Genomic DNA, 20479 nt, shown 5'->3' with positions numbered 1-20479 from the left:
CTACACAAGATCCCTCAACGTATGTTGTAGTATTGAGCACTAAGATGATGGTAGTGAATCCTTAGATGCTGTAAATTGTGAGTTGGGGCCTCTATGGATTGGAGTTATAAGTTTAGTTCAACCCACAGATAAGAAATTGAGATCTAGACCAATTTGAAAGCCAAGCCAAAACCTCCAACTCATTATTGTGCTTCCTCAATCTTTATACTTGGGTGTATTACCCAGCTGAAGAAGGTCACAGTCATCTGAAAATACAATTTAAAAAATATATTTATACACATTGTAGGTAGTCTGCAACAATACATATGTATTGTAGTTGTATGTGTCAAATCACTACCTACATTAAAGGCTCAACCCAAGGGTTTATGACAAAACATTGCACAAAGCATCACACTTCTTCTGTTGGCTAGCATGTCTTCATACACCCAATCATTCATGAAATGTAAAGGAAAGTGATTCATCACACCAAGGCACTTTCTTCCAGTTTTGATCGTTCATGTGCCTATACTTGGTTATCTTTGCAGTTCAAAATAAATTTAAATTCAATATTTTAAGGATCCCACAGGGAAATTAAATGCTCTTGTAACTCATAATTTTCTTCAAAGAGTTGTAGATGCTGATGACTGTGGGCAGAAAGGACTTCCTGTAGCAGTCAGTATCACATCAACTTTGAAGAATCCCGACACAAGACAGTGATGTTGTCTGAGATTATGATGAAGAAGATGCTCAGGGTTGTCCACCAGGTTGCTGATTTTATGAAGAGTCGCTCAACAGATGATGGCAGAACAGATTACACTCTTGACAACAGACTTATTAAAGACTGGCAGCATCTTATAGCAAACCTCTAAGGACCTAAATTCAAAACCTTACCTAAAAAGTACGACCTGCAGAAGCGTGCTGTACTTCTTGAGAAAAATCTGAACGGAAACTTACTGCTAAGAGTTCAATATCTAGGTTGCAGAGATGACACTTCACAGTAGCATGTTACTGATGACATGTCATCATGTCATCAGTAACATGATGACACCATTTGTTATTGACAATATTTCCTTTCCTTTTCCTGCTTCTCTTCAATGGATGTGATCTTGCAGCCATGTCTCAGTAGAACAGAGTATCTGAGTTCTTGTCAGGGCTTGGAGTTCATCCAACTTGTTAGCTAACAACCTGACACTGTCCTATTATGACTGATGGAAGAGATGGTTTGAACCTCCTCCTTCTCTCTCTCCCCTCTGCTTCTGCTCTCTGTCCATGCTGCCTCCTTTTCAACTCTACTGGGATTTGTGGTTCCAGACTTCACTCCCCGTCTATCAGATAACCTTGCTTCTTTTGAGAGGCAGCAATGTTCCTTCCTTGAATCAATACTGAGAGAAACTCACCACTGTAGAACATCTCAAAGAGCTGCAGTTTTGTTGATAATTTGACCCAGTTATCCAACCATTGATCCCTTCTCTAAAGCTCTCAGACAAAATATTAACTTTTTGCATGTTATAACCCACCACCATGCTTACCTACATAAATACCTTTTGTGATTCTTTGCTCAAAATACTTCTGCTAAAACTGGTAGCAGTAAAAACTGGGTAACTTAAGTTAATTAGAATGTGCAGTTATATTTTGCATATTATTTTTGTTCAACACAATGTAATATGACCTTATGACCTGGTCAGAAATCTTTTTCCATTAATCTTATTATTTTGAGTTGTTTTGCTGCCAGAAAGTTCTAAAATGATTTGTCTTCAACTTATCGTATTCTTCCCATGCAACAGCAGAGTTAAATAAAGGATATAAAATCCAGCATTGATTATAACTCCTGAGAAAAACGTCTTCAAAAGTTGTCACATTTTGACAACTTTTGTCAAAATGTGACAACTTTTGACAAAAAAGTTGTCAAAAGTTGAAAAATTCTGAAACCTTTGGACCTAATGTAGATTTTATGTCTCGCTTCCTCTCCATATTTCTAACTTTAACTTCAACGAAATATATAATTTGCTGATGTTTCACCAGGCCTTTGAATATCACTTTTTATTTTTGGCTGCAACCTATAAGCCTGAGTTTGATCTTATTGAAAAAATTTTTTTGTCCCTTTATCATGCCAACAGTACCCCTCTGGGTACCACTCTCCAAGTTATTGTAATTTAATTGATTGGCACCTGAAGGTAAAGAAAAGCACAGTGCTTCATTTCCAAACCCTTTCCTGGATGCAACAGCCTGATATGACCTTACAGCAAACATTCCCTGTCTCAAAAAGTCCATAATTTATAGATTTTTATGTCAAGAGAAAATATCAGATATTTCTTCTAACAAACCCTCACCCTTTAAATGGATTTACTGTCAGCCACAAAAAATTTCATATTTATGCTAATGGAAAGTCCATCTGTTTAGTCTCTGCTGGCATTTTATTACTTCCGTGCCACAAATGAAGAGGCCCTTCCTCCACACTCATCTACCCTCCATCTCCATCCTCTTCCCCTTCCGCTGCCTTTGTGTCAATGTTTGTTAAAGTTGCTGACCGTGAACACTCTCATTCTCCATCTTCAGTCAGACTTACGTCAATCTCAGACCCGATCATGAAATCATTTTCTTTTCCAGCTCCATTCAGTTGACCCTGAAGTTTAGGTTGCACTTCACGTTGCGATGTTGCTCCTGAAGATGTTAAGGATTATGATGATTATGCTACTCCGAGCTCTGCGCCATACACCAGAGAAATGATTAGGAGGACTGCACCAGCAGAGTTTTAGCCTGACAGATGGCAACACATGGAGCTAGCTGACAGCACTGCTGACAGAGCGTTCACAGGAAGTACCCATATTGCATGCACTGTGCACACTGTTTGTTGCTGTATATATTCTGATGTTTTTCCTGTCGTCAACCGAGGCTTATTCCCACCTGTCAATGCCAAAGTCGGCTCACGTCGCACATTCGCCGGCTTAAAAATTGCAAGACCTCTGCATGCGCTTTCCGTCATGGCACAAAAGGGAATAAGGGTGTGTTGAAAATCTGCAGTAAGACATTATTCCAGTCACTTGTCATTTATCAAAACCTTTCTTAGTTGGTAATTCATTCCTCCAGCGGTCAATAAACTTTCTGTTATTTTCCCTCCAATCAATCTACTTAGAAATCTGCTCTGCAGCCATGTTAATGAATGGGAAGCAGAAATAAAGAGTTTAATTGAATGACTGAATACATTAGGAGCTGTATTGAGCGCTGTACTTTTACTTCAATGAGTAGCAATATGTGACTGCTATTAGGGTCAGTGATTGATGAAAATGACACTAGCACAAGCCCGATGGTTACTGTGCTCTGGATAGGAGTGATGGAAGACAGAAACTGTCCTCGCATGAGTGCACACAAAGATGCAGTCCTTTCGTCTTGAAACGCTGTTTTTGTCTCAGAAAGTGGTTGTTTATCAGCTAAAAAATAGTTTTTAACTCAATCCAAAAGCATCCTCAGGGGAGGAGCACGTAACCCCTCTCAATAGTTGTAATAATTCTTGCTGTCACTTCATGACAGCTTCGAGCTAGAAGTCTGCATATGTGCAAATGCTGCACTGTGTGTGTATTAGTTCTGTGTTTGTGTGTATGGGTGGAAGTGGCATGGTTGTGATTGATGAGACATAAAAGAGAGCAGACCGAGATTTCCAGTCAATCAGCTCTGCGAATAACCACCCAGGCTGTGGATTAAAGGCAGAAAGCTGTCTGAACAAAGACCCACAACTATTACCTTACACGCAGAGTTGTTTTGCTCTGCCGAACAACTCTGACAACAAAATTAAAGTGTGTTAGCAAAAATAGACGGTTTTGTTTACTTGAATTGAGCAGATGAAATGTAGAGAGATCTAACGACAATGCCCGAGGAGATAAAACTTGTGTGAGGTAAAAAAAGAATAGAAAAGTGTGACCCCAGAAGCATTTTCCAATGAAAGAAATTGTGAGTTCAATGAAAATGGAAACACCAAAAATATCATACATGGTTTATTTTTGGTTGTATGTATATAAAACAAGATTAAACAAGCACTAGTTGCAGCTTCTTTGTATAGTTATCCAGAGTTCAATGTTGTTACAGCGACAAAGAGGGTTGGAATTATTGCCTCTCAACTGATGGAGTAATTAACAAATAAAAGTATGACATAATGTTAGAAATAACATTTGAAGAGTAATTATTGTCTCTTTATAAACATCTGTTTTGACTATGACACCTGAAAACTTTATCTCCTCAAACCTTTCTTCCTGGAACTTTCTTTTACCCTGACCATTTTTGTGAGCATTTCCACTGTGGAGGTCAAAACTGGAACATCAGTGTCAGCAGATGCTAAGGAGATAGCTCCTCTCAATGTAGCAAGGTTATCTGAAGCTTGCTGAGGGACTCTGTGTGTGAGAGAGGTTCACATTGTAAATTAAAAGCTGTCATTTTCATTATATAAGCTACAGTAATGATTCTGTCACAGCCACTACACGTTATAAATTACTAAGAGTCAGACTCCTCATAAGATTTTAACTGTAACAGATCTCAAAGGGATTTTATTAATGTGGACATCAGTATTTTTACACTTTCAGCGTCATAAAATAGAAGAAAAGCTCCAGTGGGATTTAAAACCCCCTCTCTGAGCTACGAACTTGTGGTAATGCCACAATATTTCAGAGGAAGTTTGAGACATTCACAGATATTTACTAAAAACGCCTGAGAGAAATGCCTTAAAGGAACATAAAGTGCATACTTTTGAATAACAATGGCAAAATCTGTTAATTATCCATCTATGGCTGTTCTTAATGCCTCAGAAGATAACTTAGTAAAAGTATTAACAACTACTTTGAATGAATGCCTTACTCCCTATTTCACCTCAGATAGTCTGGAGTTAATGGTTTAATATTGATGACCTTTAGATTTTGCCGTATCTAGATGGATATGGCAAAATAATTATTGTTTCTGGGGTAAATTTGTATTCTGGTCATTTGTTTTGTGACGACCAATTCAGTTGAAATGAAGGGATGCAATAATGTAATAGGAAACCAACCTGGTTTCTGAAAAAAGTAATGGGCACATGCTTTTAATAATGTAATTTAAGTGCTGATTCCAAAAAATACTTAAATGTAATCAACAAATGATAAAATTTCATAACTTTTCAGCAATATGAATTTCGTTTGAACTGAGTTTAAACTTTCTGTGAATTACCACTGTACCTGGGGTAGTTGAAAATGGAAAGTAACATACTAATAAAATGCTCAGACATGGCACATTCAACATGCACATTATGGGCAGGACTTTGCTTGGTCCACCTTAATTACAAACCCAGAAATGTAACAATACTGCCACACTAATTCAATAAGTTTTTGTTTTGTTTTGGGTATTTTTCAAAATGCGAGAAAGGGTGTTTATATTTGTTGCTGGGCTGAAATTTGATCTCATCTGGATTATGTCGGCTTTAGACTGTTGTCTATGCAAACAAAAGACTTTTTCAAAGCATTTCCCCTTTCTTTTAAAGTTTGATATGTCAGAGATCAATATGTTGAACACCAGTCATAGCAATCCCAGTTTGCAAAATCAGAACCAACATCTAATCAAGGTTCAAGATTACCAGTTTCCTATTAGAAACATTTGTTTTGGACGGATGCTGCCTTCCTCTTTGGATTTGAAGAATAATAGGGGAATTAATCCAACAGCTGCACATAATGAGGCCCATTCAAAAGTCAACACTGGCCACATTCTTTCACATTCTTTACAACTTTTCGCTCTTTCTTCCAGTGCTCCTGATGTCGCTACAGCAGTCCTAATTCCTATAAACTCAGTTAATTGAAAATTAACACATTTGAAATGTAAATTCTTTCTATTTTTGTTGTTGTGTAGGAGAGTATGTAAAAAAAAATATAAATTTCAAGAGGCATCTGCATATTAATAAATATTTTCCCGTTTTCTTTTGTCTTTTCAGGTCCAAGGGTTGGAGAAGCAAGTGGACTTCTCAGAGTCGGGCCCTGTTGACTCAGTAATGAAGACTCTTCCTTATGGCATGGGAAGAGGCACCGCTGGAGGAGTTGTCAAGCCTCCATACCCAACAGGCATATTTTCCACAGCCATTGACCAGACGCCCCTGAAGTCCAAGCCGCCCACCTACCCTGTCTACAACCGCTACTACTCAGGCCACAACCAGTCCTTGTTACTGGATCAGGTTGACTACCGCTCCAAGCGCAAGCCATCATTAAAGACAAACATGAAGACCAAGAAGATCTTCGGCTGGGGAAACTTCTATTTCAGCGTTAAGACCATGAAGTTCAGTCTGATGGTGACGGGGAAGATTGTTGATCACATCAATGGTACATTCACCGTTTACTTCCGCCACAACTCGTCCAGCCTTGGGAATGTGTCAGTGAGCATTGTGCCGCCATCAAAAGTGGTAGAGTTTGAAGTTCTACCGCAGCAGCATCTGCACCCCCACACCCAGCAGGACGTCCAGATCCAGGAGACACAACAGGCCACCATTGACCCCAAAGAGGGGAAGACCCTCAACTGTCGGGTGGAGTACGAGAAAACCGACAGGTCGAAGAAATCCAAACCCTGCCTGTATGATCCGTCTCAGACCTGCTTCACAGAGCACACTCAGTCTCATGCTGCCTGGATGTGTGCCAAACCCTTCAAGGTGATCTGCATCTTCATCTCTTTTTTAAGCATCGATTACAAGTTAGTTCAAAAAGTGTGTCCGGACTACAACTTCCAAAGTGAGCGCCCTTATTTTGGATAAATACATTAGACTCAAGCGAGGAGGAGGAAAAAGACAATGTTCATGATCTCAGTGATGAGCAAAAGGATGAATATGGAAATGATACTCATTATGATGAAGAAACAAGGGTTGTTTACCCCTCTGAACTGATGTGAATTGTGGATTTAAATAAATGTATAATCAAAGCTATGGAATGTACAGGAAATGGTGGATTTCTCTGATATATTTTCCAACTTTGTATTTGTTAACCTTCGTTTTTATGTTTTCTTTTCTGTAAATAATGTACTCATCCCCAGCAGACTTTATTGTTTTTAGATCTATGTTTCTCAGTGTTATTACTTTCTGCAGTTGGAGAATTCAGTTAAAAGCAGCCCGAATGGGTATTATTCCCTCTGAGTACAGACTGAGCCTCTCAGGCAGCTGTGCTGTGCCATCACTGTGTGGCAGACATAATGTTATGGTAGACTGACTGTTAATCATTCTCTCAGCTCTACATTTCAATCCATGGATATAAGAGAGTTATATGTATGAGAAATGCTATGCTGGATATGCATACAATATACTGTTTGAACAAGCACATTAAAATCTCTTTAACTGTCTGTCTCTCACTGACTGAATGTTTTCATTTGTTGCTTAAAGCATGATTGGTTAGCACAAGCTGTGCAGAACGTTATCTAACTGTGCAAGGCCACTAATGAATTAAGACATTTCACTCTGATTAGAAACTCATATTCAAGCTTTCTGTGGAGATACACTATTTCACTTTTCTAAAATATATTGGCTGAATCTTGTTATGGGCTGGATTTCCACTTAAAAACCTACCATGACACTGATTTGAGACAATGTTCCTCTTCTTTTGAAATTGCTATTTATGGAAATAAACTCCTATAGAAGGATATGTTATGTCTTTTATTTGCCAATGCAAACTGTGAAGCTTGCAAAAGAAGATGACATATTCTAATTTATCAAACCCCACAAAGGAAGAAAATATTGCAGAAATGGAAACAATACTTTGATGATTCTAAAGGTTTGTTCATTTACAAAGACATGACCAGTATCACTTGGCATGTGTGATTGAACTGAAACAAAATTTTCTTGTAAAGTGCCTTGAGATGATATTTGTTGTAAAATGGCGCTATGTGAATAAACTGAATTGAAACTCAAATTAATTATTTAATTTCTATATCAACTTTATAGGAATGAGCCAAAAATGCTGAAACAATGCATCTCATTAAAACTGTAAATTGATTAATTGAGTAGCATTATCTATTGCTCTGTCAGTAAAATATGATATTTAGCTTGAAAATTAAAAGTTTTTAGAAGACAAGGGCTACATTCACAGATTTCCTTTAGGACTGAGGTTTTTGAGACTGGCAGACATCACAACGGGCTGAACATGATTCTTCTTAAGGGACTTATTTAGTGCTTTAGCAGTGAGTCTCATTTCATTGTCACTGAGAGAATCACCACAACCCATCTTTGGTAAAGTAAGTGAGATAAGGTTTTTTTCCTAGATTTTATTTAATATGGCTCCTTCTTTTAGAACCCTTTATTCAGTGCGCTTTTTCAAATAGTACCAATGTCCAAAAACGATCTTCTTAAGGCACTTTACATCCAATAGATCCAGTACAAATACAGAAATATATGCTAAATTCAGAAATATATGCTAAATATATAGCCAGATTCAAAGTCGAAGCCATGCAGTTTCCTTTATCAAACCAGTTGGTAATCTAAGGAAACACAGGTGATAATACTGAGTGCCTGATTTTCCAACCTCCCATCTGTCCACTTTCCAGCAATATGGAGCATTCATATGGCAATGGCGGAAAAGAAAATTCCCTTTTTACAGGATGAAATCTCCTACAGAACTTGGCTAAGTGTGAGTGTCCATCTACTGGGGGTCTAAGAAGACAAAGCCAGTTTTGGCCAAAACCATTAAGTTGTAGACACATAGACTAAGTGACTCCAAAATCTTCATTATGTTTTTTTCGAATCATTCAAAGGTAGATTTGTTTGTTTGCCTCTGATCATGATCGCTGCATAACGCAAGTGTACTTGAGCTTAAGGTCAGAAACTAAAAGTTGGGCTTTTCAGATAGGGAGCAGAATTCATGGTTTTATTAAATACTTATCGTCTGGTCCCTGAAGTATTAAAGCAGTCCCGACCATCACACTATCTTGTTTGACTGTCAGTGTGATGTTCTTTCTTACTGTTGAGTCATGATCAGTGACTTTGCCTGAGGTAAGTGAGCTGTGCATGCCTAATACATGCCTAACATGCCTAAATACACCCATCTTGTGGGTGTATTGTTATATTTGGAGTAAAAGCTTTTTTTTGTTTTGTATTTGATGGAATGGTTGTGAGTGTTAGAGGGTAATCAATCACACAGCTCACCAATCAGTTGAGAAAGATCTTTGATCAGATTAAGGGACTTTGGAGGGAATGTACCTGTTTACAATGTCCTTGAGGGAGGAAAGAGCACATATTACCATTTTTCCATTATTCCTTTACTATCAACTCACTTTTTATAGTTCAGACTAAAATATTACTTTAAATCAGTGAATTCAAATGGCATTCATCAAGGGCCAGAGTCCTGCAACTTTTAGAAGTGTTCCCTGGCCTACACACTTGAATTAAATGATGAAACTGCCTCACTAAGTTATACAGAGCTTGGCTAATGAGTTAATATTGGAGCCAGGTGTGCTGAAGCAGAGAGACATCTTAAAGCTGTAGGACACTGACCCTTGAGGAATTAAGTTTGAAAACCCTGCTTTAAATGGCTTAATTTCTAACATTGTACAACCCTTTGTTGTAAAATTAACAAAGATTTATGTCTGTGTTAAATCATAAAACTACATTTCTTGCTATTTAAATGTGGTAAAATTAATAAAATATCAACATATCAAAATATTAAATATTTTGGAGAGGTAACTGACTACATTACACGCCTAGAATGTATAATTATGTCATTTATTTTTGACTGCCTACAATACCCATCGACCCTTTCGGTGGAACGAGGGTAACCAGCCGTTGCAGACAGCTTGAAGCTCCCTGTTGGGTCTGTGTCAGGTTTGCTTGTTGCACCGCTTTACCCACCAGCCTCACAGCTGTAAACATGCTGTCATTCGCTTTCAAGCAGCTCACACGGGTAACTATTATTCTCTAAAATATTTCTGTTTGTCATGTTTTCCACCTCGGTGTTTTCTGTTGTGTAACTAAGCTAGCGTTTTTGCACAGAAGACCTGTTAGCTAGCTGCAGTCAGCGTGGATCGTTACTAACTTGGAGTCAAGGGGTATAAGTAGAACACCTTCTGGCAAACAGGGTTTACAGTTACTGCTTTAAAAGTTATCGCGTGTAACAGTATACAGCTAGCTGTCTCCTCTGGCCTGCTCAGTTACTACTTTTTATACATTGGCATTTGCTTTCTATCAAATGGGCTAGCAGGTTAGCTTTTCTAGTTGCAGTACTTACTAGTTACTCCTGAATCTGATGATGCAACCTCCACTGCCTTGTGTCATCATGAGGGGAAAGTGCAAGAACCTAAACACATAATTCAGAAACAGTCCTTGTTATTCGTTAATAATCTAATGGCGAACAAATCAGATAGCTTTTTCTAGGTAGAATAGCTATTATATCTTATTTTTATGCATTTCATAGATTTCTACACATCAGACAGTTTATTTTTAGATTGCATTTTCAGTGAAATCTACTGGACTGACAAAGGAAATTGTATTTAAAGAAGGGGTACACTTCCAAGGTGGATGCAAGTATTTAAAAAATACATTTTATTTATCATTTTGTAAGTTCTCCCAAGCTTTTGAATGAAGTTAAAGGGAGGGTGCATTTAATGTGCTCAGGGCTGGGGTATGGTCATGCGTTTTAACAGACTAAGAAGAGATAAGCTGTTGCCTCTTGCATCTACTATGAACAGACAGAACAACAAAAGTTTTAGCTGATCTGCTCCAAACGTCTTTTGGAAAGACGTTTAAAGCCCAGAAGATCCACCTTGGATTAAATTTATGGTTATTTATTCTTAATTGAGAACTGTTTTAAAATGTTCAGTATAAAATGCTTTATTAATTATGTATGTTTTCCTTTTTAAAAAGTATGTGAATACATTTGTTATTAAATGTGCGAGATGCACACAAGGATATGATTAATTTTCATTAATCACCCTATTTAAGACTTTGCAATACAACAAAACCTTCCCAGTTATTCTTTTTCAATTCACATCTTTGACTGAACTCACTATGTTGAATAAGGTCTATAGTTGTGACATATTTTAGTGAAACTTTCATGTCTTAACAAAAGTATAAGTAAATTCTGTGAAGAAATCAATGGAAGTTGCCTACTTTGTTTATAACTCTGATGTACAGCTGGGTAAAAGCATCTCTAAGTTTAAGTTTGTGAAATGACAACTTAAAGTGTCTTTATGCAATATCTAATTAGTTAAAAGTTCCCAAACCTCAACAAATACTTTATCTGCATAAATAAATATCTATAACAAATTTCTTTTTTATTTCTCAGTGTTTTTGAAAATATATTTATTCCCTCATATTTTTACTTTTTGTTGACTTATCTGTGGAAATAGAGTTGGTGGGTTAGTTATTTGTTTACTGTTGTTTCTTCTACATTTTTTAACATGTAAAACACATTTTAGTTTAAACAAGAATGGGATTTATTAAGTTACAAATGTCTGTTTCTGATAACTTTAATGTAAAGTTGGACTGACCGTAATGTCAAAACTAGATATGACTGGTTCTATTCCAGTACTGTTGAAAGTGCAATAGAGCTTAATATGTTCTCTCAAAGCAGAGAAATGATTAACTTCCTGACATCCTGCTTTGATATTGCTAAGCAGAAGGTTTGGTGTTCAGCATTGGAAGTAGTTGTCAGCAACTTCTTAACTTGTATTAACTAAAATTAGCAGTGTTGGTATGAGTAGCTCTCAGTGCAGTGCAATCGTTTGTTGAATGTACAACTTTTCTAAAATATGCAAATGGATTGGACAAATACAGTTCTTTTTGCATTAATCTATGGCTCTGTCTAATTTTTTAACTTCACACTTCCTTACATTAGCTGCTCAAAATACACAACTGAGCTGTTCTAACTCCACCAGCATAGTAAATTGCATATTATAAGGTTATTTGCTTTTAATTTATGTTGTTTTTTCTTAAAATGACAAACTCTTTTCCTTTTTAGTGTGTGGAAATACTCTCATTTTTAGTTTAGAGAGAGAAGCTTGGAATTTAGTTAGAAATGTCATAGAAGTTAGCTGATTAACTGTATAATTTTGGATCACACAACCTATTTATGGAATATGGCAAATTTCACATTTTTACTCAGAAACAGTCTGTGACAAGTTTGAGCCAAATTTTTGTGGCATGTACTCAGCCCTAGTTTTACAAGTCAGTACTTTTCAGTGCATTTCTTATTAAAGACTTCAGTCAGTTCACATGCATGCATGCTTTTCCTGTTGGTGGAAATTGGTTAAGTACGTTCTGACAGACACAAGATATTTGTACATTTGTGCTCTCTTAGTCGTGTCCTCATGGGACACATATTAGTGAGAGTTTTTCAGTCCATAACTATGGTAGACATCTGATTTTTAGAAGGACAGCAGCAGAATTCATCATAGGTCATTTGTGGTCTTGGAAATATAACTTCAGTGATATGGGTCCTTCAAACGTGTTTTGTTTTTTACCACAGATTATCTGTTTTGCATTATGCTATTAGAATATAGTGACCGTTTTAGCAAATATGTAAAATATATTTTTTATAAACGTTGCCTCCCGCAGTTTTAGAGGCATCAGTCCTGCATATATTTATTTTTATATAACATTACCAACATGTGCTGCATTCCTACAGTATTTAGACTGTAATTTAAGTTTTTTACTAGTGCCTTGAATCTCCAAAATGCTGGTATTATTACACCATTTAAATGCAGTCCGATTGCCACACATTTCCACATGTGATGGGGTCGTGGTGACAGAGTACTAAAGTACAATGTTCTATGAGTAGTGTTATGTGATATTAGGAAATCATACAATTTAAATATCCTGTTGAATATTGCAATGACACTATGATATTTTCCATATCGCTCCCTTTGTCATCTGTCATTATTATTCTTTCAATGTTCTCTGTAACCTTCAGCATCTTGGGCACTATTAGCTGTTTCAGTGTGTTTCAAACAGATTAAATATATTATTGGCATGCATTCATGAATTTATCACTCTTAGAACATGATGACCAACAAAAACTACAATCCAAATATCCCATTGTAGTGGAATAGCAACATGTGCACCATACATGTTTAGGATTGAATGGAGGCGGTCAAGAAAACAAGCTTCTTTAATTACCTCACATTTTTGCTGCATTCAGTATGTCAATATTCCTTAGTCTGCCACTCTTTGGTAGACTAAGGGCAAGCAACCCAGATGCTTTATTTGTATTTTCCTTTTAACATTTTTCTTTATCTCTACAGTTAAGACCAAAATTATTCATATCTTGAGCAGATTTTGATTTATAATTGTTTTTATTCAGCCAATATGAGATGAGGTTGAATCTTAAAGGAGTATAAATGTAAAAGAAAAGTGTTTTGTCCAAAGATTTTTACCCTTCTCATTAAAGCATTGAAAATATTTTTTTAGCTTGAAGCAATCAAACCCTAAGAGTTGCTCACCAGCTTTTTGCATACATTTTCTGTATTTTGATGACTTATCTTTGGTGATGAGCTCCTTGTCAGGCTGAAACGATTCCTCGAAAGATTCAAGTACCTTGATTATTAAAATTCCTCAAGAAAAAATTATCTGATTCGAAGCTTCACTAAATTGTGTTTTATTATGTAGCACACCTTTTCCAGCTGGATGATTATTTGTGGTGGGCAGTGCTCTTACTTGTGCAGGTTGTTGTGAAGTGCTGCTAACACTGGGTTTGGGGTGAGAAACAAGGATTATTGAATTTTGCGGTGCGATGGTTGGACTACAATAGCTTTTGTGGCATCGGAATCACGTCGAGAGAGAGAGAGATCTGATTCCTCGGATAATCGTAAAAATATTCTATAGAGTACTTGATTGCTGAAATATTCTTTTACAACAGCCCTAGCTCCTTGCAATCACCCTAATCTTTAGCTTCATCCACAGATTCTAGGATTGAGGATACTCTGAAACTTGATTACTTTAAGTCAGAAGAAAATGTTCATAAAATTGAAACATTTAAATCAAAATCTACAAGGCCTAATTTTGGGCTTTTTTTTATTGTCTAAGAAGTTTCTGAAAGCATGACCAGCCTTTGATCCGAAAGCAGACGTCCTGGGCTGAGCCTCTGTTCCTTTGTGCCTCTCCACCCCATCCAGATTTCTCAGGCTGGTGTCACCCAGGGCAATTTGTAACAGACAGTTGGACTATTAGTCAGTGACAGGAAAAAGGGGCATCGATGTGTCAGACTGATGGATTTCTGCCCTGTTGACACTTCTTCTCTTCTTTCTTACATATCTTCTTTTTTTCTTTTTTTTTTTTACTGTTCCACCACTATAGACCCGTTTGTTTTTCTTGTGTTGTGGGGTTGATTGTTGTTTTGGTATAGCCACTGAAGGACAGCAGTCATCTGTAAAATTGACTTGCCTTAGGAGTAATGGACAAACAATAATACAAAGCTGGGATTAATTAAATGATTTCCTTTCTTCTGCTTTCATAATTATTGGTACTATTCCTTTCACACACATTTGACAAGAAAAGCAACAAATACGTTCTGGTCATCACAAAGATGAGGTCTGTTATCCCGTTATTAGCATCCAGGTTAATGTGGTCTATTCAACCCTTTTCTCTCTGCAGAGTTCACCTTCAAACAACAGTGTAATCTGTTGTCTAAAAATAGTCCCACTGTGAAATATTTGGTGCTCACATGCTGGCTCTCACTTTTCTTGGATCACTTTATCTTGTGTTTATTAATTAATCTTCTGTAATCATCAGTGCAGAGAAAGGAAGCAGAAGAGAGGCAGATCACAGGGACAACCTGTGAGTTGTCTGTAGAAGCCCAGAGCTATTTTATTTTGGTGCCTAATAAGGGCACCATTTGTGTATTACATACTTGAGTTTGTTTAGCAGCTCCAGCTGACAGGATGGGGACAGGAGGATGAGAAAGGGGGAAGAAAGAAGCTTACAACAAGCAGAGGGACCCTTGTCTACCATACCATACCATACCATACCAACTTTATTTATAAAGCACTTTAAAACAACCACAGCTGATACAAAGTGCTGTACATCAAAACACAACATAACAATAAAAAAAAACATAAAATAAAAACTTACAGTTTAAAAAAAAAAACAAAAAAAAAAAACAAAAAAAAAAACATACAATTTAAAACTAGATCCCGCTAGAGTTAAAAGCCAAATAAAATAGATGGGTTTTAAGACGAGCTTTAAAAGTGGACAGTGAAGGGGCCTCCCTGACCTGCAAAGGCAAGTTGTTCCATAATTTGGGGCCCATGACAGAGAAAGCCCTGTCCCCTCTGAGCTTCCTTCTTGATCTCGGTACCTCCAAAAGCAGCTGATCTGCGGACCTAAGAGACCGATAAGGTATGTATGGGTGAAGAAGCTCAGAGAGGTAAGCCGGGGCAAGATTATGTAGTGATTTAAAAACAAACATAAGAATTTTAAAATGAATTCTAAAATATACCGGCAGCCAGTGAAGTGAGGCCAGGACAGGGGTCACGTGTTCCCTCTTTCGAGTTCCTGTCAGCAGTCGTGCAGCAGCATTCTGTACTAGCTGCAGACGTGAGAGCAGCGACTGACTAACTCCCAGATAAAGTGCGTTACAGTAATCCAATCGAGTTGAAATAAAAGCATGGATCACTGTTTCAAAATGCTGCCTGGAAAGAAAAGATTTCACTGAGATAATGGATGCATCGTTGGCTTATTTTGGGGTCATTTCAGGCATTGACTTTCATTGCTTTTGTTTGCCCCAGTGGAAATGCAAGAGCGCAAATGAGAGTTTCTGTCAGGATTTAATGACCCCTCTGATTTCGTTGTGTGATGTAGATCCTCAGAGGCAACCCTACTTTTCTTTTCCAAAGATCTTTCTTTTCTAAGATTGCCATTGCCACCAGCGGAGGAATGCCGGGTTAGGTTTTGTTTAAAATTGGTAATTAACTTGACAATAATGTTATTTGATCTTCTTGTATAGATTTCTGGGCTATTCTAATTTCTCTATAAAATCCATATTAAAACCTGATTCTGATTAGCTATTTCTGCACTAAACAGTAGTAGAACGTTATGGGATGGCAATTTTATTGGCAGATATTGCACAAACATCTGCTGCAATATATCCACATTTCCTCTTCCTGTTGTTGTCATGCATGTTTCCTGCACACCTTATGACCTCTAGCATCTCAGATATGCTAAAGTTCATAGACAGGCTATTAGTCCGTGGATATGTACTGCAGTAAGACTCTGTCCAAGTTGTTGAATGTCTTACTGGTAACAGTACTGAAATATTTGCCAAAAGCTATTGGCTAACATTTGTGATATTAATCTGAGTTTGTTTTGTAATCTGTGATTTTCTGGTTTGAATACCTGCGCCGTCCTTTCCGAGTAATGAATCTCACAAAACTGTTAAGTTTTGCGCTCTCTCGCTCTTTCACAGCCTGAATAAGTCACAAATGTATCGTAGATATGTCGTAGAAAATTCAGTTTCTTGTTAATAAGCTTCTCACGTGTTTGTGCTTCCTCAGATTACATTTCTAAACCTTGAATTCATCCTGGTAATTAACTTTTGAGTCTGTTTTACTTAAAAAAAAGCTTCCACACTCTAGGCTGCTGACCTCAATTCTTCGCATATCATTCTTTCCACACTTATGTAGAATTTGTGGATTGGACTGGATTTCTTTAGATTACCATTAAGGGACCACTGGTCATGCCAATCAAGTTGCAAATTCTAATCAAAGGACAACTTCTCAATGCATCTCCACTGTAGTCCCTCTCCTATCTTGCACTATTCAACCTTTCTTTTCTTGAAACTATCAAGTAAAACTTTTAAATCTTTTTTTTGTTCTTTTTGCACCTTAAATGTAGAAAAAGGCCTCTTTGAAAGGTAAAATGCCCTCAACTTTTTGCCGCATTTGAGAAGAGGATAATAGCTCTTGTTAAATGAATGTCCTTAGTTGGTCCTGAGCATTGTGTTAATTGCTTTTTAATGGTGCTATTAAAGGGAGGCTGTCCCTCACACCCTAGCCCACCTGTACAGATGATAACTACAGGTTAGATGTGGAGCGATTGATCGAAGCACAGTTATAATCATGTTGTTGATTAAATGTCAGGAAGAAGCCAGTTTATTCTGCATGTAATCAACCAATCATGGGTTTAATTTAACCCCCAAAGTGTTCTCTCACAAAGCACCATTTTTTAAAAACTAATAGTTTCTCATATCTATTTATGTAAACCGTTGTCTTTTTTTCTGCTTGAAAGTTTTTTGGCTGTCCAAGCAGTATGTGGATAAAAAAACTGAGGAGTGGAGGCAGAATTCAACCTAGTGGGAGGATTCATATTTTAAAAAGGACTTGTTAAATTTTTAGTCTCTGCACTCTTGTGCGATCCGGCATTCCAGCGGCAGCAGCAGAACTTGCCAGCCCTAGTCCAGATTAGATAAGCAGGAAGTGCTGAATCTGTTCTCTCTATACATCCCTTCTGGTACATTGAGGCAGTAAGTCAGTCGCTCAGTTTGTAGAACTGCTGATGGAAACATAATTGAATAACTGTGCTGATTATTGATATCGTGCAAACACAATCTTCTAATTGTACCAGACTATGCATTGAAGTGAAAGAGAAAATGAGCTGAGAAAAAGTCTTGGGGGAAAAAAAAAATATTATTAAAAAAAATCTGGCTCTTGCTTTGAAATGTGAAGTATTCAAGTCTGAGACATTATGTTCTGTGTAAGTTGCCTGCATCCCTTAGAATGGTTAAAAATGTTCACTGAAGCTGATAACAGAAGTACTTCCTCTCTCCTTCCAGCCCCCAATACTTCTATAATTTGTGTTGGCCTTTATGAACCACAACCTACTTTGAGCCCAATAATCCAGTTTCAGAAAATGTGTTTCTAAAACTGACAAACTTTAATTTCAACATTTTCCATCTGTGTTACTTCGGTCATCCTCGCTCTGTTCTTGCCCCCAGCCCTTGTGCCAGCAGCCCTCCATTCGTCTCAGTGTACGGTTCCAGCAGTCCCATGCAGCCACCCGAACGGTGGATGAAGATGGATCCTGGACCGGACAGGAGAGTCTGGCTGAGGACGACCCAGAAATGTGGGCTCTGCTGCGGAAGGAGAAGGACAGACAGTGCCGTGGTTTGGAGCTCATTGCGTCTGAGGTATTTAAAAATCAACAGTAAGAATTAATCATTTTCATCTTTATGTTTATGGTTATGATCATCTTTATGCAGTTTTAAAATGTATTTGGCATTTTTTTATTATTTTCTGAGTATGGGGGGAAAAAGGTAAACTGAATCAGGAAAAATGTTTGTGCTTCTGCACTGTATTCCATTATCTGGAAGATAAAATCTGAATTTGTATTAAATAAAGACCTTTTCACACTGATTTATGTTTAGATGACTTGCCACATCAAATTTTTTGTTCAACTCACTAATTTTGTTTTTGAGTTAATAAGATAAAACCACTGATTACCACAGAAACTCATTCAGAAGTGGAAAAATTACAACTTCAGTTATTTGGTCTCTTTGTCTGAAATTAGAGTTTTCAACTGGACATCTGGTTTGTAAGCTGGGTCTAGTTTAGGTGCCAAGCAAACTAAAATTTTGTTCAATTGTATTTTTTACTACAAAGTAAAGAGGCATTAGAAATGAAAAACGAATTTAACTACTATGTTTACTATAGATAACCTGTTTCAAATGTTAAACTCTTGTTTGTCCTATCTAGAAATTTGTCCTATTTAGTACAGTAACAAAAAAAAACAGTAAAATAGTTATTTTCCACACTGCAGCTTTTGGAAGGTAACCAGGGCATATGGATAATAAAATCCAACTATTTAAATACCTTCAATATTCAAAAAACTTATGTAAAAATTCCTAACCTGTAGTGTGAAAACATATTTCAGTTCAGCAGAGCAGCTTTTAGTAGTACAGCTTTAGGAAAAATAATGAATACTGGAGGAAGCAAGAAGCTACGTTCTTTTATCTGACTCATGATTTAGCTGTTGTAATCTGCAGATTAAAATTTCCTAGATATGATAAATGATGAGTTGAACATTTTTAAGATATAAAACTCTTAATGTGTCAATGACATAAATCTCCAGTCTTCTAATATATTTTTATTTCCACCATAAATTTTGCTCTGATTGTGACCTGATCTGTTTACATTAAGTTTATGTCTTTCCTATGGAAATGTAGTTTGCTCTAAACACATTATCATTCTACTCATATGCACCTCCTGGAGAGGTAATGATTACTATTTTTCTGTTCTGAAGTGCAAACCGAGATATTCTTTTTTTTTTTTTTTTTTCTTTTCTCTTGACCTGCACCAAACAGAAGCTTCAGTTCAATAATTTTGCACGCTGACATAAAAGCTAGCAGAACAACAAACTCACCAGTACAAATTTTTCATTTTAGCTTGTACATGCCCTCCACATTAGACTTTTCTGAGTGCTGTGCTACATTGACATCACTTCCGGTCTCCATCACTGGTGCAAACGGCAGAAAGGCGTGTCTGAACACTCTGTGTAGTAGACTGCATTTGGTAACACACATACAGGCTAATTCCTCACTAATAACATGCCCTGATAGTATATGTTTACAACCAGTCCTTTCAAGATAAAGTATTTATTTGTACGTGTATGCAGTTTTTCATGTCAATTATTTCATCTCTTTTTATAAACCCATATTTACTACATACACATGTATGTATTCCACACAAGATTTATTTATTCTATTTAAAAGAGGCTCTTTTTACCTCTGGATTACACATATCAAATTCACTTCAGTGTAATATTTAGTTTTGTCAAATTCACTTTATTTTAATTCAGACCAGTACAGTCAGATAGCTGAAGGTTATTCCACTCCATCATTTAGATTGTGTACAAACTCCTGCCAGAGAGTGACGAACCTGGTTGGGAAACAGTGGCCCTTTTAGTCTTTAAATTTTGAATGACATTCAGAGTTTTTGTCTAACTGTGGTTCCAATTCATAGCTGTCCCATTTTGTTTGTACTTTTACTGAATTTTTCTTCCTTGGACCAGTCCAAATAATTTTTTTTACTCACTCAATGTTTTCTCAGTTCATTGTGCCAAATCACAACACTTTGCCCAATTCCCCTGCCCCCCATGTCCAATTTTATTGTAATTGCGAGAGACCTTGTTTCTAAAGCGTACGATGATGTAACACTTCACACAAAGCCTAACAAGAACCAAGGAATGTTAGGAATTCATTGGCAGGCTGTATAGCTATTAAATATAATCTTTTTTATATAAAATTGCTCAGAGAAAGCTTTACTCATTATAAGATGGAATATCTGAATACTCCCTAGAGCCAAAATTTGTCATTCTTTTTGTTTTTATTCCAGAGCCTTATAATGTGAAATGGAGACTGTTACTATTCAGAAGAGCAGTGTTTTATCTTCTGTTGTTCTTTCTCTCTTCCCTTGTTTCTTTTTTGCCACAGTAGTTGTTCAGTGAAGTATATCAGCCTCTTCTCAGCACAAAGCCTGACCGCTCTAGTGTGAGATAAAGCTGAGATCTTCATCCTGCTTCCTCTCTAACTCACTCTGCATG

The 20479-nt window shown here is 37.0% G+C and overlaps 2 protein-coding genes across 3 annotated transcripts in view; both read left to right on the top strand.

Moving 5' to 3' along the window:
- The window catches only part of nxph4 (neurexophilin 4), a 55052-nt gene extending 47747 nt beyond the window's left edge, over nucleotides 1-7305 (top strand). Inside the window, exon 2 of the mRNA XM_014471096.2 lies at nucleotides 5921-7305. Within this exon, the coding sequence (XP_014326582.1) occupies nucleotides 5921-6727 (807 nt within the window). The 3' untranslated portion in view covers nucleotides 6728-7305. The remainder of the gene's footprint in view (nucleotides 1-5920) is intronic.
- A 2415-nt stretch (nucleotides 7306-9720) lies between these two features.
- The window catches only part of LOC102217529 (serine hydroxymethyltransferase, mitochondrial-like), a 28885-nt gene continuing 18126 nt past the window's right edge, over nucleotides 9721-20479 (top strand). For both annotated transcript variants that reach the window (XM_023324963.1, XM_005805267.2), the window contains exons 1-2: nucleotides 9721-9854; nucleotides 17877-18068. In XM_023324963.1, coding sequence (XP_023180731.1) covers nucleotides 9822-9854; nucleotides 17877-18068 — 225 coding nt within the window. In that variant the 5' untranslated portion in view covers nucleotides 9721-9821. The remainder of the gene's footprint in view (nucleotides 9855-17876; nucleotides 18069-20479) is intronic.

Source organism: Xiphophorus maculatus, chromosome 20 (genome assembly GCF_002775205.1).
Source record: "Xiphophorus maculatus strain JP 163 A chromosome 20, X_maculatus-5.0-male, whole genome shotgun sequence".
NCBI classification, from domain to species: Eukaryota; Metazoa; Chordata; class Actinopteri; order Cyprinodontiformes; family Poeciliidae; genus Xiphophorus; species Xiphophorus maculatus.
This window is presented reverse-complemented; position numbering and strand designations above follow the sequence as displayed.